Genomic DNA, 27032 nt, shown 5'->3' on the forward strand with positions numbered 1-27032 from the left:
CTGAGCCCTTAAACAGCAGCTACCCATGTAATCTAGTCAGCACACTCTATTCATGATTGTAACTCAAATGCTAGACATTCATTTTCCTTGCATATTATTAGTCAGGGGTGCTTGGTGGTTCACAATACAGGTGTTACAGTTGTAGCAATGTCTGAGATTTAGATGTGTTTCCTCCGCTCCAAAGAAACACTTTTACTTGTTGCTTTTTTCTCCCAACTCCACAAAGTGGGCTACATTCACTCCATAGCCGCAAGGATCAAACTCTTAAAAAATAAATAAAATCTGTTACAAAAATAAGTAGCATGTAGAGATGAGCAAGCATACTTGTCCGAGCTTGATGCTCGTTCGAGTATTAGGGTGCTCGAGATGCTCGTTACTCATGAATGGGTGTGAGTGAGAGCTGCCTCTGATTGGCTCAGCGCTGAGCCAATCAGGGGCAGCTCTCACTCACACCCACTCACACCCACTGCAGGCCAGCCGCGCTGAACTCCGTCTGCCGGGACAAGGTGAGTATATATATATATATATATTTTTTACACATTTCTGGATGAATTGCAGGGAAGGGCTTATATATTTAAGCCCTTCCCGACAATTCATCCCGTGATCGCCCGCAGCGCATTGCTTTCAATGGAGCCGGCTGTATTGCCGGCTCCATTGAATTCAATGCGCTGGACAGCTCCGGCCCGTTTCTATTGAAACGCGGCTAGGAGCAGTTTTTTCGGGCGATTTTTTCGGCCCCGGTCACGCGATTTGCGGATGCGCATCCGTGTGACTAAGGCCTAAGGCTGTATGCACACGGCCGGGTCAGATTCTACATGCAGGATCTCACAGCGGAATCTGACCTTGTGCCCGGCTGCTGACCCCTGCATACCTCTCCGGATTCTACCTAATTTATAATGTGGAATAGAACATGCTGTGATTTTCCCTCAGCCAGTGGAAAATTGTAATTGATTTCCGCTCGTGGACTTTCCATAGCATGCTGCGGAATCTGGATTCCACAATGCACCTGTGTGCAGCCTAACTGTTGCAGTAACATGTGCTACTGGTGGTAGTGATGCTAGATCAGGCAGTATTCCTACCCAACAACACCAGGGATATCATTATTGGTCGCACATATACTGCCCTTTAGGGACCTGGAGCTTCAGAGCTGTATGTTGGGCCAGTCAGACACAGGAGAAGAAAGATTCATTGTAACACAGGCTGGAGGGGATGATACAGTACAGGCTGTCAGCAGCTGATGCAGGGATACTAACGGCATACTAATGTATTGCACTGTATAGTCAGGCCTCTTTTCATTTTCTCTGAATTGCATTGCTTGGTTGGCTAGAGAGTGTTAAGTGATCTTCTGTGTTGAGCTATCACTGCAATGCACACAGACAGGAAGCTGAATACACTGAGTAGGAGATAGTTTACATGACAAGATTTACATTTTTTTGCAGAAGGCCAACCAGCCATCATATATAAAAAAAATCACTTAATCACAGGTTTTTAATATCTCTGAAAAAAAGTAGACGGAAGTATCCCTTTAAAATACTGAAATCAGAAATTTGCTTCGAAGCATTTCATTTCTTTGATTCCAAGTATATATTTAACACTACTATTACCATGATGCAGTAAATCATAAGATTGCCCACAGACATAAGAAAATGACTGAGGCAAAGAAATATTGATTAGATTGAATGCACTATGATGTAGTCTTATAAATGTAAACGATGTACATTTTCTCCGTACTTCCAAAGAAATTATTCTCACTGTCTGGGTCCCAAGATTTAGGACTATCTCCTTATGGCAGCTTTGTGAGGTGTTGGTCATTTGCATAAGTGTAACTCCTTATGTCAGTCCATGAACTCCGATTATTAGAAATTCCTGTTGTTTGGTATATTCTTTCATTATCCTTAAAGGGTTTTCCCCTCAATTTAAAATTGCTTTACAACCACTTTGTTATTCTTGGCTGTTGCTGAACAGAACATGTGCTGCAGCCAATCACTGGCTAAGGCCGCCTGCACACGGGCGGAAATCCCACCGCGGGATTTCCCGCGGGATTTCCGCCACTGAAAGTTTGCATAGGAGTGCATTACAATACGCACTCCTATGCAGACGGCCGCGGTTTGGCCGCGCGAAATCTCGCACGGCAAACAAACCGCGACATGTTCTATTTTTGTGCGGGGCACGCACTCACCCGGCCGCCGGCTCCGGTCTGCGCATGCGCCGGCTGCGCCGCAGCCGGCACATAAAAAGAGCTGGGGCCACCAGGCGCGGGAGAGTACGCCCTCGTCCCTGCAGGCTCTCGGGTCGGGTCCCGCGGCGAGAATTCTCGCTGCCGGATCCGACCCGCTCGTGTGCAGGCGGCCTAAAGAAGATCACTGCTATAGCCAGTGATTGCTGCTGACCAGGCCATGTGACTGCTGCAGCCAGTCAGGAAGGACAGAGTGTATGTGAATTAATTTTAAGTTGTGGGAAAACACATTTAAATATTATGACAATTATTTGTCAGTTGTTGAGAAATATACAGCGAGCAGAAATCTTCATAAACTATCTCCTTCATCCTGAAACCTCTTTGAAATAACCGCCAATATTGCTGTGAAAAATGGTTTTCTAGAGAGGTGGTCTTCTCAAAGAATAGGACTACTATACAAATTATAAAAGGGGACTGAAAATCTATGAGAAAAAGATCTGGTCTTTTAGATATGTTGAGATACACATTATCTATCTATCTCATATCTATCTATCTATCTATCTATCTATCTATCTATCTATGTATCTCATATCTATCTATCTATGTATCTATCTATCTATCTATCTCATATCTATCTATCTATCTATCTATCTATCTATCTATCTCATATCTATCTATGTATCTATCTCAAATTTATCTATCTATCTATCTATCTCCTATCTATCTCATATCTATCTATCTCTGATAGTTAGCAATGATGTTATAGGGATTCATGACAGCCAATCATATTTTTTTAACTATGTGAGGTAATACTTTAACATTAAAATAGATTCTATACATGAAGTGAATCTATCTGCATACATCTATAACCTTATTTGTTTGCAACATAGTAGCATAGCATGTTAGGCTGAAAAGAAAACATATGTCCATCCAGTTCAGCTATTACTCCCCAATGTTGTAGTATGTGTTTAATTAAGAAATTATATTTTTCAGTATTCATTGTCTAGTGTATTACTTTTCCTAACAGGAATACAATTTCCCTATATCTCCTTAGAGATTGCCTTGCATTCTTAAAGTACTGTACGGTATATCACTAAGGGCGCCTGCACACGAGTGGAAATTCCGTGGGAGATTTCCAGCGGAATTTCCGCCCCTGGAAGCTGCCATAGGATTGCGTTAACAAACACAATCCTATGCAGACGGCCACGATTTGGCCGCGCGAAATCTCGCGCGGCAAACAAATCGTGGCATACCCTATTTCTGTGCGGGGCTCGCAGAGTGGTGAGTGCCTGCGCTGCTCTCTGCAGACGCTCGGGTCGGGTCCCACTGCGAGAATTCTCGCAGCCGGATCCGACCCGGCCGTCTGCAGGCGGCCTGAGGGGGTTGTCCAGTTAAAAAGTAACTTTTTGAAATTGGATCAAAATAATTTAAAACAATAAAACAAATGCTACTTACCCTCGTCAGCCTTGGTGGTCAAGAACTGCAGCCCTGCGATTCTTCTCCTGGTCTGTGTTAACAGTGAAAGTCATATAACTGCTGCCAATCAGAGGCTGCAGCATCACTACCCATTCTCCTGACATTAGCACTCACATTTTGGTTGCCATGTTGCCAGGGGTTTGGAATGGTGACACTGCGGCTTCTGATTGGAGGGCAGCGGTCACCTGACTTTCATTGTCAACAGAGACTGAGAGAATTGTGAGCTGCAGCTCTGGATTGCTGGGGCTAAGTAGGATAAGTAGTCATTTTAAGTCATTTGGATCAAATTTTAAAAAGTTAATTTTTAACCAGCGAACCCCGTTAACCTCCGCCCAACCTGGGACATACATGTACACCCTGGGTGGGAAGCAGCTTGAGTGGATGGCCATAAAGTTATATCCCATCTTTAAACTGTTGCATCACCGACTATAGAGACATTATAGTGATAGCTGTTGACATTGTTAGCAGCCAATCACTACAAGCTGCTGGGGTACCAATCCGAGTGGTCCTACCCTCAGCTATTGCTGTGATTGGTCAGTCAGTGCTGGCTAACCAATCACAGCAGATAAGAGCAAATTGCACTATTTACATTACAATCTCACTCTCTAACCATCATGGTGTTTCAGAGATGGTTAGAGAGCAAGGTTATGAGAGAGCCCTGTGGAAAAATAAAACTATTATATAGAGCAGTGTAGTGCTGTCTATTAGTCAGTGTAGTTACTGTTGGGTTTGATCTGTCAGTATTTCAGTCAGTGTATTTAATGTAGCGTCTGATCTGTCAGTGTATCAGTTAATAAGTGTAGTGTCAGTGTACTAAGTCAGTGTAAAAAGACAACAAAAAAAACAGTAAGAAAACGTGCAGCTGTGTGACCACCTGTCCCAGTGGTCCCCCGTTTCGTCATCATCCTTCCAAATGATTGTTTGTCATTTGGTCATTTGCCCCAGTGAATATCTGTCTTTTGGGGTGGACTTTTTTTTTTTTTTAAATCAAATTTTTTATTAAGAATTTTGATTTTCCATATTATTTTCAATGCTTACAATTCACTCAATCATTTCTCTTGAAATCACAGAAATAAAACTTATCATTTTTGCACCTGTTAAGGTGATAATACAGTAAGACAGTAAACAGTGCAACAATGAACTGCGGGAGTGACTCTCGTGGCCCACCAGCCTTATCTTCCCAATCTATGTACGAGATTCATGGCTCCACTAAGTGAAGCCAAGTGGCTCTTCTAATAATTTCCGGGCTGTATCTTAGCGAAAACTGCCCGTCCATTTCTTATTAGTTCTGGTTGGCGTCACGAGGGAACACCCCCGTGGGGTGGACTTTTTTAAGCCTATTTTTCTGATGGTTTAATTGCTCTATTAGTAACCCAAACCAATTTTTATAGCCAAAATTTTATCAGAGAGCAGCCCAACTCTATTTTTGCTAAATCCCACAGGTGGATCTCCATGGCTGCAGTAGAAATAATCAGATTTTGGGGCAGTGAATTAAGCATTGGGTTAATAAAGAAGCAGAACATTAGGGCTGAAGCACTGATATTTTATACCACACCTAAATGTTTGGCATGACTATGTGGCAAAGATGTGTTTTGAAACAATCCTAAGATTCCTTCATTACAATGACAATACACAGTGCAGAACCTTTTCTCCTATTACCTATCACAAAAATAAAAACTCTGGGGCTAACCCTATGTACCAGTGGAGAAATTAGTCTTTTTTATTTTCAAAGCAAAATGTTAACAAATTCCATAAAACACTCACTTCACCCCCTAAATAAATTTCCTGAGAGGTATGGTCTCTAAAATGAAGCAATTTGTGGGAGGACTGGTTATGTTTCAGCACTTTATGGTCTCTACATGCCTAAAGTGATGACTAGAAAGAGTCCTAACAAAAGGGTGGCACTAAAATCCACAAGGTACCCATTCATCTCTGAGGCCTCTGTTTGAGTCATGTTGCACACTAAGTACCCATTACCACTTCTCCTGGTACTCCCTGGACAGGATTCCCAAACTTTCTGGTACCACCAGCACTTTTGGGTTTATCCTCCAGCCCCAAGAGTGATAACTTATCCAGCCTGACCAATGAAGGGGCCTACCCTGAAACACGTATTTGCTGGTTTTAACTGATATAATAAAAGAGAAGTTGGACAATTTTATCCCACCGTCTGTCTAAATTTATTGGAGAGCAGCACCTAAATACCAGTATTGTTTCTCCACTCACATGTTGCACACTGAGGCCTTAGTCAGACGGGCGTTTTTTCACACGATTTGCGGATCGCATGACGGATGCGCATCCGCAAATCGCGTGACCGGTGCGCGCAAGTCGCCCGCAAATCGCCCGAAAATCTGCTCCTAGCCGCGTTTCATTAGAAACGGGCTGGGCTGTCCAGCGCATTGCATTCAATGGAGACGGCAATAGAGCCGTCTCCATTTAAAGCAATGCGCTGTGGGCGAGCCCGGGATGAATTGTCGGGAAGGGCTTAAATATATAAGCCCTTCCCTGCAATTCATCCTAAAATGTGTAAAAATAAAAAAAAATTGTATACTCACCTTCTCCCGGCAGCCGGAGTTCCGCGCGGCCGTCCTGCAGTGGGTGTGAAGGGGGTGTGAGTCAGACCTGCCCCCTGATTGGCTCAGCGCTGAGCCAATCAGAGGCATGCCTCACTCACAACCAATCATGAATTCATGAATGGATGTGAGTCAGACCTGCCCCTGATTGGCTCAGCGCTGAGAGGCAGCAGTCACTCACCCATTCATGAATTCATGAATGGGTTTGTGAGTGAAACCGGCCTCTGATTGGTCAAGGCTGTGACCAATCAGAGGCAGATCATTCAGCAGGCGGGGATTTTAAAGCCCCGCCGGCTGAATAGTGCCAAGAAGCAGTTCAGGAGAACTGACAGCGGCCGCGGCTGGACTCCGGCTGCAGCGGAAAGGTGAGTATACAATTTTTTTTTTTATTTTAACACATTTTAGGATGAATTGCAGGGAAGGGCTTATATATTTAAGCCCTTCCCGACAATTCACCCCGCGCACGCCGGCAGCCCATTGCTTTCAATGGAGCGGCTGTATTGCCGCTCCATTGAATTCAATGGGCAAACATCGTTCTTCTCTGCCACAGCTGTTACAGCTGTGGCAGAGAAGAATGATTTGTTTTCTATATGTTCTCAATGGGGTCGGCGCTGCTGCCGCCGGCCCCATTGAGCGCATATAGAGAAGAGAACAGGAATCGCAGATCGCAGATAGGTGCGATCTGCGATATTTTGTTCTATAATTTATCGGACGAGCGCATAAAAAGCGCTCATGTGTCCGATACCATTGCAAAGCAATGGTTTTATAAAATCGCCGGACGCATGCGCATGCGCAAATCGTGGCTAAAAACGCCCGTCTGACTAAGGCCTAAGGCCACTTGTAGAATATTTCTAAAAACTGCAAAATCAGAGTAATACATTTTGAGTTTTCTGTCTCTGCTGTGTTATAAAAAATGGTTGTAAGTTAAAAATCTGACAATGAAATATTCTAATTTCTGATCCACCCTGCTTTAATTCCTGTGAAACATCTAAAAGGTTAACACTTAACAAACTTCCTCATTGCCATTTTGAATACTCTGAGGGGTGCAGTTCTTAAAATGGCGTGATTCATGGGGGTTTTCTGATTAATAGGTCCTTAAAAGTCATTTCAGGACTGAATAGGTCCCTTAAAAAAATCAGTTTTTGAAATTTTCTAGAAAATATAAAAAAAAATGCTACTATATAGTTTGTTGAATCCTCATAAAGTAAAGGGACACTTAAAAAAATGTTGAAAAATAAAGTAGGCCGGCTATGATGAATGTTAATTATTAACTATTTTAAGAGGTTTAAATATCTGTCTTACAAGCAGAAAAAAATGAAAGTTTAAAAATTGCAATTTTTTTCAAAATCTTCTATAAAGACAAAATTTATTAATGAAAACGTACCACTGATATAAAGTACAATATGTCACAAAAAACAGTCTCAAAATTGTGTCAATAAGTAAAAGCATACAAAAGGTATTACCACATAGTGACACATATCACATTTGAGAAATAAGGCTGTGTTCCGGACGTCAAAATAGGCCATGTTATTAAAGGGTTAAACAGTATGAAAAACTCCTAAAAATCAAGATTTTTATTGCATTGATTTAATCTTTGTATAAAAAGAAAAGGCCTGTATTTAAGTTGTTTTTTACTATACAATGTTACAAAATGTTTTTTTATGTGAAAATGATCTTTACCCCTTCCCTCTGCAGTCAGTTTTGGCCTTTCTGAACTGACATGTGGCACTTTAAGGCCTCGGTCAGACGAATGGGGGTTTTTTTGCGCACTAATAAGCATGCAAAAAAAAAAAACTCTTCTAAAAGAACCAATGGGTTCCTAAAGAAGCGCTCACATAAGAGAATGTTAGGTGCGCGAAACAGCACAGATCTGACCTATCTTTGGTGCGCTGCGCAGAAGTTTCCATTGACTCCTATGAGAGCAGGAGTTTATGGAGAGAGGGGCGGGGTTACAGGGCTTTTTTTCAGAGGGCTTCCCGAGAGCATGGGAGGAGGGGGCAGGGCTAGAGGGATCCAACCTATATATTAGAAAACTCCATAAATCACCCATTTTAAAAATTACACCCCTCAAAGTTTTCAAAACAGCATTTACAAATTATATTAACTCTTTAGGTGTTTCCCAGGAACTAAAGGAAAGTGCGGGCTAAATTTAAAAAAGGCATTTTTCTTGCAGATTTTTTACTTCAATTTTTTTCTGAAACAAAACTGAAATTCGCAAATATCGAAAACTCAATATTTATTACCATGAATCTGCATGTTTTTAAAAAATATCTTACTTGTCCCCAGTGTGCACCATGACTCAAACACCAGCCTCAGAAATAAAAAAGCACCTTGTGGATTTCAAGGCCGCCCTTTATTCGGCCAATTATACATTGCCATATTCCAGGAACGATAATTTTTTTTTATTTTTCCACCTATGACTCTATGCGGGGCCCTGTTTTTTTCAGGATACCCTAAAGTTTTCATTGCTACATTTTAGCATGAAGAGTTCAGCAAAAAAGAGATTCTCCTTCAGAGGTATGGAAAACCTTCCCTTTATTAACCCTTTTCTATCCACTGTCTGACGTCTAAAGACATTCCAATTGAAGGCTGTACAGCTCCGATGTCGGAAGACGTCCGGCAGGGTATTCTTACTGTAGATTACTGGCCGCTCTGTTGTCGGGGTCCTCCTTGGCATGTCACATACTGCAGTACTGGCTCTAGCCAGCAGATGGCGCCATTGTATAATCGTAGAAAGAGAAAGCCCCCTAGGAAACGCTGAAGCCAAAATTGGATTGTAAAGGGTTAATAGTGTCTCAGCATTCCTGGTTTTATTGAATGCTGAGACACTATTAATAAAGGCAAAAGTTTTCCATACCTTTTGAAGGCAAAATTCTTTTTTGCTAAACTCTTCATATGAATGTCATGGAGGACTGCACGACTTGCCAACAAGGTTGGATACACAGCCGGAGTATAAGGATCGGGTGAAAACAAGAGAGGGTGAGCACAAATGTTTTTTTGTCTTCTACATTTTAGCATGCAGACAACATTTTTAATGGATTTTTATTGCATTTTAAGAAGATGAGCTGATCAAAAAAATGTAATTCTGACGTTGTTTTTTATTTTTTGGAATCCATTCACTGTGCGGGATAAGTGACATGTTATCTTTTTTCTACAGGTCAGTGCGGTTGCGGCAAAACCAAATTTGTATAATTTTGAAAATTTTTTACTACTTTTGCACGATAAAAGCATTTTTCATACAATTTTTTTCTTGTATTGCCATATTCAGAGACACATAACTTTTTTATTATTTCATCTTCGAGCCCCCTGGTAATCAGCACTGTACATATATGGCGCAATATGGGAGCTACTGGCCTGCAACACCATACATGTATAGCGCGTGTCAAAATGGTTATTGACAAAACATACTTAGGCCTTAGTCAGACGGGCGTTTTTTCGCACGATATATTACATAGAAGCTACACATACCAATGCAGGTTGATTGAATACCACTCCATGTGCCATCCGACTGACAAGTTCTCCTCGATGACCCGACTAAAACAAAAGGCGGTCTACACTGATATGAAACTTCTGATTTATATGTAAAACTTCTTCCAATAAGTCTTCCCTCAGCTGGAGTTCCAGGATCTCCGCAAAACACAGCTGAAATGAAACAAATATCAGTTAAATAATCTGATATCACATATAGGTGACACTATCTATCTATCTATCTATCTCATATCTATCTATCTATCTATCTATCTATCTATCTCATATCTATCTATCTATCTATCTATCTATCTCATATCTATCTATCTATCTATCTATCTATCTCATAGCTATCTATCTATCTATCTATCTCATAACCATCTATCTCATATCTATCTATCTCATATCTATCTATCTATCTATCTCATATCTATCTATCTATCTATCTATCTATCTATCTCATATCTATCTATCTATCTATCTCATAACTATCTATCTATCTATCTCATAACCATCTATCTCATATCTATCTATCTCATATCTATCTATCTATCTATCTATCTCATATCTATCTATCTATCTATCTATCTCATAGCTATCTATCTATCTATCTATCTCATAACCATCTATCTCATATCTATCTATCTCATATCTATCTATCTATCTATCTATCTATCTATCTATCTCATATCTATCTATCTATCTATCTATCTCATAGCTATCTATCTATCTATCTCATAACCATCTATCTCATATCTATCTATCTCATATCTATCTATCTATCTATCTCATATCTATCTATCTATCTATCTCATATCTATCTATCTATCTATCTCATAACTATCTATCTATCTCATAACCATCTATCTCATATCTATCTATCTATCTATCTATCTCATATCTATCTATCTCATATCTATCTATCTCATATCTATCTATCTATCTATCGCATATTTATCTATCTATCTCATATCTATCTATCTATCTATCTCATATCTATCTATCTATCTATCTATCTATCTATCTCTCTCATATCTATCTCATATCTATCGATCTGTCTATCTATCTATCTCATATCTATCTATCTATCTATCTATCTATCTATCTATCTATCTATCCGTCTATCAAGTGTAAAAAAATATATTACTTTTTAGTTTCTTTGCCTGTTCTCCATTAATATATTTTCTACCTATTAAAAAATGCAGTTTCTGTCTGTTCGCTTCAAGAACCTCTGCTCCGATTTGCATGCGGTTTTCTTTATCATGTGACTACATTATCTGGTCATACTGTAGGCTTTGCTTCATCAAAATCTGCCTAGTACTTCCAAAGTAATAATGATATTATTAATACCTTTTCCCAAGGTAGCCCAAGTTCAGTATTTTCAATAACATGTTGCTCCCTAAATATCAAAGTGATATAAACTCTACAAATTAAGTTTTGTTTTACTTAAATTGATATTCATGCACACCCATAATACTAAATCTAGTTTTTCTATTTGCAATTTGCATATTTTCTTTAAATACGGTACATCAGTGCACATTTATGAAACTGTCTAAACAAGAGCACCGTGAGAAATGAAAGCTGCATTGTGACTGGTTCTCATAATCAACACAGGCAGTTTCTCATGCAAAGAGTTTCAAAAATCTGACACATTATGTTTTTTCAGTGGTTTTCATACTGTGGCGCTAAGTTTGCTCATTAAATTACTACATTAGATATACCCCCATAAAGACATAATATATTAATCAGATGAAAACCCAACTTGAGTGCCTTCACACAAACGTGTGCGTGTGTGAACATAGGTGTGCACAAAACCAGCACACCCACGTACTTGCACAAAGACGCGTGAATGCAGGACCGTACATCATTACTTTCAATGGGGTCGCCGACAGCAGCCATGGCACCATTGAAAGCAATGATGCACGGACCTGCAGTGATTTTCAGGGAAGGGCCTTAAATATAAGCCCTTCCCTGAAAATCATTCCTATCTGGTGTAAAAAATAAAAATACATACAGATAGTCCCCAACTTGCGAACGTTCGATTTACGAATTTTGGCAAGATGCGAACAATCTGTTCTGCACAGTATGATGTAATGCTATGGCATTACATCATACTGTGCGGGTACCGGACAGGCTTCTATCAAGCCTGATAGAAGCCTGTCCGGTCACATCGCAGGACACAGTGCGGTTGCTAGGCAGCCGGGGGCCTTCTGAAAGGCCCTAGGGCTGTCTATGCAGAGTGCCTATCAAGCCGTGCACTTGATAGGCACTCTGCATAGGCAGCCCTGTGGCCTTTCAGGAGGTCCCCGGCTGCCTAGCAACCGCACAACGTCCCGCGATCTCATCGCGGAACACTGTACGGGCCCCCTGAACGTCGGGTGCAGGCTGTTTCTTACAGCGGGCATCCGGCAGCAGCAGTTCCGACGAGCCGCGCCGCTCGTCAGAACTGTTAACACTTTAAATACCGCTGTCAGAGCGGTATTTAAAGTGTTAACAGTTCTGACAAGCGGCGCGGCTCGTCGGAACTGCTGCCGCCGGGTGCCCGCTGTAAGAACAGCCGACACCCGACGTTGTATGGAGCGGGATCCACCCGCGATCCCGCTCCATACAACCATTTGTTCGGACTTGCGAACAAATGGACTTGCGAACAGGCTCTTGGAACGGAACCAGTTCGCAAGTAGAGGACTATCTGTACTCACCTCTCTACCACTGCCGCAGCTCAGACGCGTCTAGCCACTTGGGTCCTGTCACTGTAATGAAGTTCTTTCAGCAGGCGGGGGTTTTAAATCCCTGCCTGCTGAAAGGGCTGCATCTGATAGGCTGAGCACTCAGCCAATCACAGGCAGCACTCAGCCATTCATTGAACGACAAGCGGGGATGATTGAAATCAATGAATGGCCGAGCATGTATGTGCGCAAAAAAAAACACGCTCGTGTGAGCGAGGCATCAGAAAGAGAAAAAAGTTGCATAGTGACTGTAACAAAACTTTATGTGTAGTCCCAGTCTATAAAACAAAATAATATTTTACAAACAGTGTTTACGCCAGAATTACTATAACTTGATGGATACTGGACTTTAAGATACTGTATTCTGGATATTAGTGGAAATGCTTAGAGAAAAACAAAGAATCTGTCTAAACTTGTAAAAAGACAACGTTACTAATATTAATCGCAGGCTATATTCCCAGTGGCATTTGGAAGGTTGTTTCCCTGTTCATCAATAGCTATCAAACTGTTTTGGTAGAAATATATAATATTGAGGATTTTCAATGCTGAAGTCAGCAGGAAAAACAATCTCCAGAAATAGTTTGTGATCTAAAGGAAACCTGTTAAATGCTAGCAAATAATGCAATGCATGAATGGAAATTGATAAATTCACTGACATGCTTATCTGTCCATTGAATTAAAATGTTAGAGCAGTAAAACTGCAGCAAAAAAGTTAATCTGGATGACATGTGTCAGCCCTAAAAAAGTTCCTATTGACTGATCCTTGCTTTTCTTTACCTGCCTGTAAGGTGGAATTAAGATAGTTTTACTTCAGTGACTACAAAATGCTTTTTTAGATAGATCGTGTTTGAAGGGGTTGTCAGATATAGAAAGTCTTTTTAAAAGATGACCTGTCACCTCTTCTGTCATGTCTGTTTTAGTAAATACTTGTATAATATAACAATTCTGGAGTATGTTTTCTAATAACTCTACATTATTCATATATTCCTAGAAATTCATGACTAAATTGAACTGGTGTTACTAGTTGGGAGTGTATCAGACTATGTAAGGACACACTGCTTTGTCAAGGGGAATGATGACACCCAGTTGTCAATGTATGCATACATTTCTAAGAGGAATAATAAAGGAATGACACAATGCAGAGTTCTAAGAAAAGATGTTCTAGAATTGTTATGTCATGATAAATATGAATATTTACTAAAACAAACTGGTTGGAAGAGATGGCAAGTCCTCTTTAAATACACTATTAGTGAATTCTGAGTTAATAAGAAGAATGCTTTATTGATAACCTCCATCAATTACATGGAGCAGATAGGAGCTCCAAATAGTATGTCTTCTCTCTGGAGGATCCAGTAAGTTAACCCTTTCCAATCCAATTTGTATCCTGGTTTTCCTAGGGGGCTTACTCTTTTTCTGCTGTTATACAACGGCGCTATATGCCGGCTAAAGCCAGTACTGCATGAGGTGACACGTTGGATAGGCTCCGACAGCAAAGAGGCTGGCAATATACAGTAAGAGAACCCCGACGGATGTCTTCCAACATCGGGGCTGTACAGCCTTAAATCATGTCTTCAGAGGTCAGACAGTGGATTGGAAAGGATTAATGCATTACATGACCCCCCTATGATTTTAAAGGGCATTATACAGACTCAGCCTAGCCCACTAGGGAGCCAGTGAATCCCCCGGTGGGCCCTTGAGCTGAATGTGGGCCCTACCACCAGTGCACACACTTCCTGTAGACCAGTCAGTACATAGATACAACTGTACCCCTCTGTACATTCCATGAGTGTAGTGGATCAGAAAAAGAGGCTCCGCCCATCAGACACAACCTTAGCAGAATTGGCTGCCTGCTTTTCGGCAGAGCCATAACTCTCTTCTTCAATTGTGGCTTTTGAGAGTTAGGCCAAACAGAAGAAGGAGGGGAGGCAGGCTGCAGGCAGAAGCTATACCAAAGATAGAGACCCAAAAGGTTTAGTCTAGGCTGCTATAGTTGCTACCTAATACTTCCTATGTTAGATGTATGTTCATAATATTAGTGTAATATAGGTAGAATGTGTATTTACTGTATATATTGATAATGTATATGTAATGTGCAGGTATATATATTCATAATATGGGTTATGTGTGTAAAAGAAAATTTTTGTGTGTGCAAGTATGTGTAAAAGTAAATGTGTGTTTAAAACTGTCTAGTTGTATATGCACACCTATGGCATCTGTATTAGTGTGTATATGTATGTCTATATGTTAAGGGGGGATTCACACTAGTGTTCAGTCTTTTTTCTGCTTAATCCCGTAAGGACATGGCCTATTTTGAGCTTAAAGATGCAGTAATTTTGGGGGATTTTCCTCTTCACTTTTCAAAACCCAATTTTTAAAATGTTTCTGTTAACATGTGAGGACTTGCTTTTTGTGTAACAGGCTGTAATTTGCATTGGCACCATTTTCATTTTTTTGGTACATATAATGCATTGTATAACTTTTAAACTTTTTTGGAGGGAAAGAGGAAAAAAAAACACCTCAATTCCGCCATTGTTTTTTTGCATTTTTTGGTGGGCATTAACCATTCAAAGTCTCACAACATTTTTATTTTTCCATTTATAAAGCTTTATGGGTGTTTGAATCTTGCATGAAAAGTTGTAGTTTTTATTGGTACCATTTTGGTGTACATACATCTTTTTTTATCATTTTTAGGCCTCGGTCAGACGAGCAATTTTTCAGCGCATGAATAGCCGTGCTAAAAAAGAAAAAAAATTGCACATTGCGTGTAGAAAAATCGCATGACCTGATGCATTTGCACTTGCATGCCCTATCTTTTGCAGGTACGATTATTTAGCGCCTCTAAAAAACTGACATGTGACCACTTTCATTGGAAAGCATTTGTTCTAATAGAGCCGATGTTTAAACGTGCCTATTCATGCACTAAAAAAATTGCTCATCTGACCGCGGCCTTATTGCATTTTTTTATAAGGTGGAATGAACAAAATAAGCATTTCACAGGTCAGCTTCTCTTTCTTATACTACCTTGGTAAACTGAAAGCTGAGCTGTGATTGGTTGCAATGGGCATCAGGGATAGTATAACTAGTAGACAGCTCTTCTTGTATCTAGTGCTAATTATTACAAGCCACAATTATATATGTATATGTGTGTGTAGTGCTGGTGGACAGTAATAAGACTTTCCTTAAAAATGATATTGCGTCTAGCTGTGTCTACATAGAATATATATGAAGTAATATATTCAGCATGTGTGTGTGCATATAGTTATAAAAAGTAGTATATATCTATCTACACACTCACACTGTACATATAACATCATGCTTTTGTTTCAAGAAGTAGTAATACATCCAGTAACACACATATGGGTTTTGTTATATAAAGCTATAAAAAGTCGCAATAGACTGAAAAGATAAGTACAAGTTAATTGGTGTCAGAGAAAATCACCAGTGCTGTCTGTTGAAGTGAATGACCAATCTGTCGAATCTGCCTTCTGCATAACTGCAATATCCTGGTAGTATAATGAAATGTTTTGATTGATTACTCTGACGAAGTCATGTCCCTTTTTGAGCCGTAAATTAAACTGAAAAAGTAAACAAGATGCTAAGAAGAAACTATTTTTAATTGATAAAGTTCTTAACTTACGCAAACACTGGGGAATTTCTCCTCTCCAACTTCCCCCTCCTTCGCAGGAAAGAACAGTAGGACTAGAGATTTGGTAACCCTCCACACATGTGTAACTAACACTGGAGCCCCAGCTGTAGTCAGACCCTTCCAGCTTTCCATATGGTACATGTGATGGCTGCCCACAGTGTATGGCTGGTTTATGGAGACAAGAAAAGTAGTTTTAGCATTCAGTCAGTTAAAATTGTCAATCATTCCCCTATAACTAACATTGCTGTATTGCCTACTATACTTACACTTTAAACAGTTCAGCCAGCTAGTAGTTTAGCTTTTTTTTCTGTTTTTGATAGATTGATAAAACATATAAATTGAATTCCATGAAACAAAATCAGCTCAATAATTAGAGTAAGGCCGCCTGCACACGGGTGGGGATTTGCTGCGAAACCTGTGGCGGGCGTCCGCACTGCGGATCAGCGGCAAATACCGTCCATAGGATGCTATGGATAATCAACTTTTCCTGTACACAAGCAGAAATCAACTTCAGTTTCCGTTCGCATAGGAAAAAATAGCAGCATGCTATATTGAAGTCCATAGAAGCCGTCCGACCCTTGGTCCGTCCACAAATAACATTGTGGGCAGGTAGCAAATTCCGCGTCATTGCCTAGCGATAGCGCAGAAAAAAAAATTGAGAAAAAAACCTGTACTGCGCATTTCAGATGGCGAGCCACCGGGTCCATCTGCAGTATAGATGAAGAACTGAAAAGACATTTACACATGGGAATGCCGCAGATTCCGTTGCGGGCTCCCACATGCGGAATCCGGCTCTGCCATCTGCAGCCGGCCTAATAGTTTATGTACAACATAAATTACAATAAACAAAATATTTTGATGGAGATAATTTATAGAATAAGTAAAAGCACCAGGTATCAGTAAACCATAACTTGGGCCTTTTAAACAGAGTCATTGCAGCAGATCACCATAGCATGCATTTTATTATACAGTACTTTGTCAATTACATTTAAAGATTTACAATATGTCATAAACATGTTCTATGATATCTCCCCCTACAAGCCCACTTAATAGCCAAAATGTTTTTAATCAGGTGGAAAAAGTGGGCTGTCTATGGACAATCTAAGGACATTTCTGAATAAAAGTTGCCAATACACCTTCCATTTCAATTGCTGTCACTCAAATATTTATGTAGCTGACTACAGACTCCCCTATACACATGCATGCTCTATTGAGCATTTTCAATGCGGAGTGGAAACCGATACCAGCTAGCTTTGACAGGGGCTTATCTCTTGTGTAAATAAAAGGATTGGGCATGTCAAATTCAACAGGCCTGATGCTTCCTCGACATCTGTCAGGAGAGAGTCAAAAGGCCTCATTTACACAAAAGTTAGTCAGTTGGTCCTACTGGCTTTTCTCGTATAAGTATGGGGGTCTTATGCCTGCTGCGAAAAAAGTAGGGTGGTTTACATTCCTTTATTCTTAAAGAACTTAGTGATTGCAGAACCACTTCATTTGATATAATTAAAGATTCCCTACATAAAGGTAAATTTCCAGTGGACTAATGAAAGGGTAGTTGTATCCCTATATTCAAAAAAGTTCAGGAACAAAGCCTAGCATGACAAGTATTGGTTAACTTCTGTAGTTAGAAAATTGCTTGAAAGTTTATTAAGAGGTCATATTCAACAGTATGTTTAGGCCTCGTGCACACAAGAGACACAGTATCACCACGAGAAATCGCAGCGATATCACATCGCTAATCAGTGTGATATCACTGCAGTTTCTTGCTGTAATACCGCAACTTTGTAGCGCTACAAAGTTGCATGTGGTGCTTGAAATATAAGCCTTACCCTGAAAATCAGCCAAAGCTGAAGAAAATAAAAAAAAAAAAGCATACATCACCTAGACGTGCTGTCCCTGGCTCTGCTGCAGATTCTCCCCAGGTCCCCAGCACTGATCTTCTTCTTCCCTTCTGGCCGGCGATTTTTCAATCCCCGCCTCCTGGAAGTGCTAGCTGTGATTGGCTGATGCTTAGCTAATTAGAGCCAGCACTCGATGAATGGCTGCGATTGATTCATCGAGCGCTCGCTGTGATTGGCTAAGCATCAGCTAATAAGAGGCAGCTCTTCGAGGAGGTGGGGATTTTTCAATCCTCGGCCAGAAGAGAAGTAGAAGACAAATGTCAGGGACCTGGGGAGAAGACGCGGCCAGGCTGACAGTGCTTTTTAGGTGATGTATGTGTATTTTTTTAATTTTTTTCCTGCAGCCAGGGCTTAGGCTATGGCTTTGACAGTTGGATTTCCTACTGTCAAAGTTGCATTGCACCCCACAAAAATCGCGCTTTCATGCGATGTGATGCAACAGAGAGGAAGGCTCCATAGTGAAACATGGGCTACAAAACCTCACTAGTTGCGTGCATATAGCGGGACCCGCAAGGTTTTGGTGTCGGGATGTCGCATACTACAAAACATTGCATGTGTGAAGTAACCCATAGGAAAGCATCGGCTTCACATACATGGTTTTTGTAGCATTGTAGCAATGCGTAAAAATTGTGCGAATTTGTCGCCTGCATAAACGAGGCATTAAGAAGATAATTTTAAAAAAAGGCGGCCATTTCAAGCCAATTCACTTGTCTTTTATTAACTATTTTACAGATATATTTTTAAGTATTTGATATTGCTCCTCAGATACAGTTATTGCACAAGTTACATGCAACGATTATCACTCAAAATTCGTTCAAAAGGCCGAAAATGAACAATAATCGTTATATGTAAACGCAGGCATCAAGCTCTTTACATTTGAACAATGACTTTAAGGTTAACTTAAAATCCATCCTTCAGCCACTGAGAGATAAAGCAAGCACATTTATCTTTCAATAGGCCTCAGGGTGTTCTCCCCATGTCATGTTTACACTAGCCAGGAGAGAACAATGGAATGTGCAGAAGCTGTTTGCACAGCTGGGCGTGTCTTTAAACACACACTGCGCTCTGCAAACAACTCCTGGAGGTCTTTTTACATGCAAATTAAGATGTTAAAGTGTTAATGGCCATTAGAGATGAGCGAACGTACTAGTCCGAGCTTGATATTCGTGCAAATATTAGGGTGTTCAGGATGCTCGTTACTCTTAACGAGCACCACGCGGTGTTCGGTTTACTTTCAGTTTCCTCTCTGAGACGTTAGCGCGCTTTTCTGGCCAATTGAAAGACAGGGAAGGCATTACAACTTCCCCCTGTGGCGTTCAAGCCCTATACCACCCCCCTGCTGTGAGTGGCTGGGGAGATCAGATGTCAACCGAGTATAAAAGTCGGCCCCTCCCGCGGCTCGCCTCAGATGTCTTGTGAGTTAGCTGAGGGAAAGTGCTGCTGCTGGTGCTGCTGTAGGGAGAGTGTTAGGAGTGAGTGTAGGCTTCAAGAACCCCAACGGTCCTTCTCAGGGCCACATCTATCCGTGTGCAGTACTGTGGAGGGTGCTGTTAGCAGTGTTGCACAAATTTTTTTTTTTTCAAAATCGGCAGTCTGCAGAGCATTGCGCCTTGCAGTAATACTACAGGGACAGAAGTGGTGGTTAGGTAGGGAGAGTGTTAGGAGTGAGTGTAGGCTTCAAGAACCCCAACGGTCCTTCTTAGGGCCACATCTATCCGTGTGCAGTACTGTGCAGGCTGCTGTTAGCAGTGTTGCATATTTTTTTCTTTTCAAAATCGGCTGTCTGCAGAGCATTGCGCCTTGCAGTAATACTACAGGGAGAAAATTGTGTAGGCAGGGCCAGAAGACATATCTTATCTGATTGAATATAGTCAGTGGGCCCTCCGTTTCCCAAAAAGGGAAAAATTGTATTTGTCCTGCAGGCTTGCGCCAATTTATTTGCTGCCTGTGAAAAGTCTCCGCTGTGCTGCACTTCATATAACTGCATTTCTGTGCAACACATATCTTATCTGATTGAATATAGTCAGTGGGCCCTCCGTTTCCCAAAAAGGGAAAAATTGTATTTGTCCTGCAGGCTTGCGCCAATTTATTTGCTGCCTGTGAAAAGTCTCCGCTCTGCTGCACTTCATATAACTGCATTTCTGTGCAACACATATCTTATCTGATTGAATATAGTCAGTGGGCCCTCTGTTTCCCAAAAAGGGAAAAATTGTATTTGTCCTGCAGGCTTGCGCCAATTTATTTGCTGCCTGTGAAAAGTCTCCGCTCTGCTGCACTTCATATAACTGCATTTCTGTGCAACACATATCTTATCTGATTGACTATAGTCAGTGGGCCCTCCGTTTCCCAAAAAGGGAAAAATTGTATTTGTCCTGCAGGCTTGCGCCAATTTATTTGCTGCCTGTGAAAAGTCTCCGCTGTGCTGCACTTCATATAACTGCATTTCTGTGCAACACATATGTTATCTGATTGAATATAGCCAGTGGGCCCTCCGTTTCCCAAAAAGGGAAAAATTGTATTTGTCCTGCAGGCTTGCGCCAATTTATTTGCTGCCTGTGAAAAGTCTCCGCTCTGCTGCACTTCATATAACTGCATTTCTGTGCAACACATATCTTATCTGATTGAATATAGTCAGTGGGCCCTCCATTTCCCAAAAAGGGAAAAATTGTATTTGTCCTGCAGGCTTGCGCCAATTTATTTGCTGCCTGGGAAATCACTGGTAATACAGCATGCTGAGGGGTAGGGGTAAGCCTAGAGGACGTGGATGTGGCCGAGGACGCGTAGGCCCAAGTGAGGGTGTGGGCACAGGGCGAGCTCCTGATCAAGGTGTATGGCAGCCGACTGCTGCGCGATTAGGAGAGAGGCACGTTTCTGGCGTCCCCACATTCATCGCCCAATTAATGGGTCCACGCGGGAGACCTTTATTAGAAAATGAGCAGTGTGAGCAGGTCCTGTCATGGATGGCAGAAAGTGCTTCGAGCAAGCTATCATCCACCCACAGTTCTGCGCCGTCCAGTGCTGCAAATCCAAATCCTCTGGCTGCTACTCCTCCTTCCTCCCAGCCTCCTCACTCCACTACAATGACACATGCTCAGGAGCGGGCAGACTCCCAGGAACTGTTCTCGGGCCCCTGCTCAGATTGGGCAGCAGTGGTTCCTCTCCAAGCAGAGGAGTTTATCGTCACTGATGCCCAACCATTCGAAAGTTCCCGGGGTCCGGGGAATGAGGCTGGGGACTTCCGGCAACTGTCTCAAGACCTTTCAGTGGGTGAGGAGGACGATGACGATGAGACACAGTTGTCTTGCAGTGAGGTAGTAGTAAGGGCAGTAAGTCCGAAGGAGGAGCGCACAGAGGATTCGGAGGAAGAGCAGCAGGACGATGAGGTGACTGACCCCACCTGGTGTGCAACGCCTACACAGGACAGGTCTTCAGAGGGGGAGGCACGGGCAGCAGCAGGGCAGGTTGCAAGAGGCAGTGCGGTGGCCAGGGGTAGAGGCAGGGCCAGACCGAATAATCCACCAAGTGTTTCCCAAAGCGCCCCCTCGCGCCATGCCACCCTGCAGAGGCCGAGGTGCTCTAAGGTCTGGCAGTTTTTCACAGAGACGTCTGACGACCGACGAACAGTGGTGTGCAACCTTTGTCGCGCCAAGATCAGCCCGGGAGCCACCACCAACAGCCTCACCACCACCAGCATGCGCAGACATATGATGGCCAAGCACCCCACAAGGTGGGACGAAGGCCGTTCACCGCCTCCGGTTTGCACCGCTGCCTCTCCCCCTGTGCCCCAACCTGCCACTGAGATCCAACCCTGCTCTGAGGACACAGGCACTACTGTCTCCTGGCCTGCACCCACACCCTCACCTCCGCTATCCTCGGCCCCATCCACCAATGTCTCGCACCGCACCGTCCAGGCGTCGCTAGCGCAAGCGCAAGTACGCCGCCACGCACCCGCACGCTCAAGCGTTAACCGTCCACATAGCCAAATTTATCAGCCTTGAGATGCTGCCGTATAGGGTTGTGGAAACGGAGTCCTTCAAAAGTATGATGGAGGCGGCGGCCCCGCGCTACTCAGTTCCCAGTCGCCACTACTTTTCCCGATGTGCCGTCCCAGCCCTGCACGACCACGTCTCCCGCAACATTGTACGCGCCCTCACCAACGCGGTTACTGCCAAGGTCCACTTAACAACGGACACGTGGACAAGCACAGGCGGCCAGGGCCACTACATCTCCCTGACGGCACATTGGGTGAATTTAGTGGAGGCTGGGACAGAGTCAGAGCCTGGGACCGCTCACGTCCTACCCACCCCCAGAATTGCAGGCCCCAGCTCGGTGCTGGTATCTGCGGCGGTGTATGCTTCCTCCACTAAAGCACCCTCCTCCTCCTCCGCAACCTCTGTCTCGCAATCAAGATGTGTCAGCAGCAGCAGCACGTCGCCAGCAGTCGGTGTCGCGCGGCGTGGCAGCACAGCGGTGGGCAAGCGTCAGCAGGCCGTGCTGAAACTACTCAGCTTAGGAGATAAGAGGCACACGGCCCACGAACTGCTGCAGGGTCTGACAGAGCAGACCGACCGCTGGCTTGCGCCGCTGAGCCTCCAACCGGGCATGGTCGTGTGTGACAACGGCCGTAACCTGGTGGTGGCTCTGCAGCTCGGCAGCCTCACGCACGTGCCATGCCTGGCCCACGTCTTTAATTTGGTGGTTCAGCGCTTTCTGAAAAGCTACCCACGCTTGTCAGACCTGCTCGTAAAGGTGCGCCGGCTCTGCGCACATTTCCGCAAGTCCCACACGGACGCTGCCACCCTGCGCACCCTGCAACATCGCTTTAATCTGCCAGTGCACCGACTGCTGTGCGACGTGCCCACACGGTGGAACTCTACGCTCCACATGTTGGCCAGGCTCTATGAGCAGCGTAGAGCTATAGTGGAATACCAACTCCAACATGGGCGGCGCAGTGGGAGTCAGCCTCCTCAATTATTTTCTGAAGAGTGGGCTTGGTTGGCAGACATCTGCCAGGTCCATCGAAACTTTGAGCAGTCTACCCAGGTGGTGAGCGGCGATGCTGCAATCATTAGCGTCACCATTCCTCTGCTATGCATCTTGAGAAGTTCCCTGCAAAGCATAAAGGCAGCCGCTTTGCGCTCGGAAACAGAGCCGGGGGAAGACAGTATGTCGCTGGATAGTCAGAGCACCCTCCTGTCTATATCTCAGCGCGTTCAGGAGGAGGAGGAGGAGCATGAGGAGGATGAGGAGGAGGGGGAAGAGACAGCTTGGCCCACTGCTGACGGTACCCATGCTGCTTGCCTGTCATCATTTCAGCGTGTATGGCCTGAGGAGGAGGAGGATCCTGAAAGTGATCTTCCTAGTGAAGACAGCCATGTGCTGCATACAGGTACCCTGGCACACATGGCTGACTTCATGTTAGGATGCCTTTCTCGTGACCCTCGCGTTACACGCATTCTGGCCACTACGGATTACTGGGTGTACATACTGCTCGACCCACGCTATAAGGAGAACCTTCCCACTCTCATTCCCGAAGAGGAAAGGGGTTCGAGAGTGTTGCTATACCACAGGACCCTTGCGGACAAGCTGATGGTAAAATTCCCACCCGACAGCGCTAGTGGCAGAAGGCGCAGTTCCGAGGGCCAGGTAGCAGGGGAGGTGCGGAGAACGAGCAGCATGTACAGCCCAGGCAGTGCAACAGTCTTTAAGGGCCTGGACAGCTTTATGGCTCCCCAGCAAGACTGTGTCACCGCTCCCCAGTCAAGGCTGAGTCGGCGGGAGCACTGTAAAAGGATGGTGAGGGAGTACGTAGCCGATCGCACGACCGTCCTCCGTGACGCCTCTGCCACCTACAACTACTGGGTGTCGAAGCTGGACACGTGGCCTGAACTAGCGCTGTATGCCCTGGAGGTGCTTGCTTGTCCTGCGGCTAGCGTCTTGTCGGAGAGGGTGTTTAGTGCGGCCGGGGGAATCATCACAGATAAGCGTACCCGCCTGTCAACCGACAGTGCCGACAGGCTAACACTCATCAAGATGAACAAAGCCTGGATTTCCCCAGACTTCTCTTCTCCACCAGCAGACAGCAGCGATAGCTAAGCAATACGTAGGCTGCACCCGCGGATGGAAGCATCGTTCTCTCTCACCATCCAAAACAGGGACATTTCTGCTTCATCAATCTGTGTATAATATTCCTCCTCCTCCTGCTCCTCCTCCTGAAACCTCACGTAATCACGCTGAACGGGCAATTTCTCTTAGGGCCACAAGGCTCACTCATACAATTTTTCTAAAATTTTTTTATACGTTTCAATGCTCTTAAAAGCGTTGGAACTTTAACTTGAACCAATTTTTCCGTTAAACTGGGCTGCCTCCAGGCCTAGTTACCACTTAAGCCACATTAACCAAAGCGATTAATGGGTTTCACCGGCCATCTTGGTTGGGCATGCTCAATTTTTACTGAGGTACATTAGTACTGTTGGTACACCAATTTTTTTGGGCCCTCACCTACAGTGTAATCATAGCAATTTCTATGTTCTTCGCCTGCACTCATGGTACAGAAAGGTGTGTGGGGTTGGCCTACACTTTAGCTACATAAATGTAACTTGGGCCTTGGCTATACTGCAGCTACTGAAATGGAACTAAGACTGCGCTCCCACTATACTGCTGCTTCGGAATTGTTCCTGGGGCCTGTGTAGGCTGCTACTATTACCTAAATGGAACTTAGACTATGCTCCTCCTATACTGCTGCTTCGGAATTGTTACTGGGGCCTGTCTTGAGTGCTACTATTACTGAAATGGAACGAAGACTGCGCTCCCACTATACTGCTGCTTCGGAATTGTTCCTGGGGCCTGTGTAGGCTGCTACTATTACTTAAATGGAACTTAGACTATGCTCCTCCTATACTGCTGCTTCGGAATTTTTACTGGGGCCTGTCTTGAGTGCTACTATTACTGAAATGGAACGAAGACTGTGCTCCCACTATACTGCTGCTTCGGAATTGTTACTCGTGCCTGTCTTGAGTGCTACTATTACTGAAATGGAACGAAGACTGCGCTCCCACTATACTGCTGCTTCGGAATTGTTACTGGGGCCTGTCTTGAGTGCTACTATTACTGAAATGGAACGAAGACTGCGCTCCCACTATACTGCTGCTTCGGAATTGTTACTGGGGCCTGTCTTGAGTGCTACTATTACTGAAATGGAACGAAGACTGCGCTCCCACTATACTGCTGCTTCGGAATTGTTACTGGGGCCTGTCTTGAGTGCTACTATTACTGAAATGGAACGAAGACTGCGCTCCCACTATACTGCTGCTTCGGAATTGTTACTGGGGCCTGTCTTGAGTGCTACTATTACTGAAATGGAACGAAGACTGCGCTCCCACTATACTGCTGCTTCGGAATTGTTACTGGGGCCTGTTTTGAGTGCTACTATTACTGAAATGGAAGTAATACTGTGCTCCCCCTATAATGCTGCTAGTGATATTTAAGTGGGGCCTGTCCTAATGCTACGGCTGAAATGTTACGAATTATGGGCTCTGCCTATACCGCTGCTAATGGTATGTCTCTGGGGTGTGGAAACAGAGGCTTCCCAAAGACATGATGGCGGCGAGGCCGTTTCCCACCAACGCGGTTACTGTTAAGGTGCATATAACCACGGACACATGGAGAGGACACGTAGTGCCTCAAAAACATCCCCCTCCTCCTCCAACAATGAAAACATTCTTGGCAAATGCCTTTGCATTGGTTCGTCTGGTGGCAGTCCAAAAATTTCACCTTTACCGACACAACAAGAGAGCCCCCCCACCATCCCCCCGCCACGGCCCACTTAATCCTGGCCACATTCCGAAAACCAACAAAATACAACCGCACTACTAGGTCCGCAGTCACCACCACATTACCACCAACGCGGTTACTGTTAAGGTACATATTACCAGTCTGACTGGGGCATGCAGACACCTTGACAGAATGAATAGTGTGTGGCACATAGGTTCCCCATTGCTATGCCCACGTGTGCAGCTCCTGATGGCGGTGGCACAGGATTATATTTCTCATTGCTTCTGTACAGCATTGTGGGCTATCCTTTTAAAGAGGGTCGCTGCCTAGCCGTGCCAACCCTCTGCAGTGTGTGCCTGCAGTTCCTCCTCATGGCAGACGCACTTATAAATAGACATGAGGGTGGTGTGGCATGAGGGCAGCTGAAGGCTGCGCAGGGACAGTTTGGTGTGCGCTGTGGACACTGCGTCGTGCAGGGGGGAGGGGGGTTGGGCAGCATGTAACCCAGGAGAAGTGGCAGCAGAGTGTCATGCAGGCAGTGATTGTGCTTTGTTGTAGGTAGTGTGGTGCTTAGCTAAGGTATGCCATGCTAATGAGGGCTTTTCAGAAGTAAAAGTTGTTGGGAGGGGGGGGGCCCACTCTTGCCGGTATTGTGGCTTAATAGTGGGACCTGTGAACTTGAGATGCAGCCCAACATGTAGCCCCTCGCCTGCCCTATCCGTTGCTGTGTCGTTCCCATCACTTTCTTGAATTGCCCAGATTTTCACACATGGAAACCTTAGCGAGCATCGGCGAAATACAAAAATGCTCGGGTCGCCCATTGACTTCAATGAGGTTCGTTATTCGAAACGAACCCTCGAGCATTGCGAAAATTTCGTCCCGAGTAACGAGCACCCGAGCATTTTGGTGCTCGCTCATCTCTAATGGCCATTAACACTTTATGCAAATAGATTGCTAAATCTTTCAGTCTTTCCATCCTTTTGAAGATTATGTTTGCATGTAAAAAGGCCTTAAGATCCATTAGTTTAGATAGTACAATTTGAAATTATAAACGAAATTGGCTAAGAGACAGTATTCAAAGAGTAGTCACAGACATAGACATTCACAATTGACACAGAAAAAGAACACATGGTCCACCCAGTCTTCCTCTACTTTATTTAATTTTTTGTTTTCTCTTATCCCATTTATGTATATTTATCCCAGGTACGCTTACATTCACTTACTGTTATTTTCAAAGCACTGGTCAAAAAGTTCCTATGTGAAGCTGAAAATGATCAGCAATAGCAAAATGCATAT

At 43.7% G+C, this 27032-nt stretch overlaps 1 protein-coding gene across 1 annotated transcript in view; it reads right to left on the reverse strand.

Annotated features, from left to right (window-relative positions):
• The window catches only part of CSMD1 (CUB and Sushi multiple domains 1), a 1401348-nt gene that overhangs the window by 42995 nt on the left and 1331321 nt on the right, over positions 1 to 27032 (reverse strand). The window contains exons 60-61 of the mRNA XM_066607269.1: positions 16054 to 16227; positions 9691 to 9864 (exon numbers count right to left, since the gene is read on the reverse strand). Of these exons, the coding sequence (XP_066463366.1) occupies positions 9691 to 9864; positions 16054 to 16227 (348 nt within the window). The remainder of the gene's footprint in view (positions 1 to 9690; positions 9865 to 16053; positions 16228 to 27032) is intronic.

This window comes from Eleutherodactylus coqui, chromosome 1 (assembly GCF_035609145.1).
Source record: "Eleutherodactylus coqui strain aEleCoq1 chromosome 1, aEleCoq1.hap1, whole genome shotgun sequence".
NCBI classification, from domain to species: domain Eukaryota; kingdom Metazoa; phylum Chordata; class Amphibia; order Anura; family Eleutherodactylidae; genus Eleutherodactylus; species Eleutherodactylus coqui.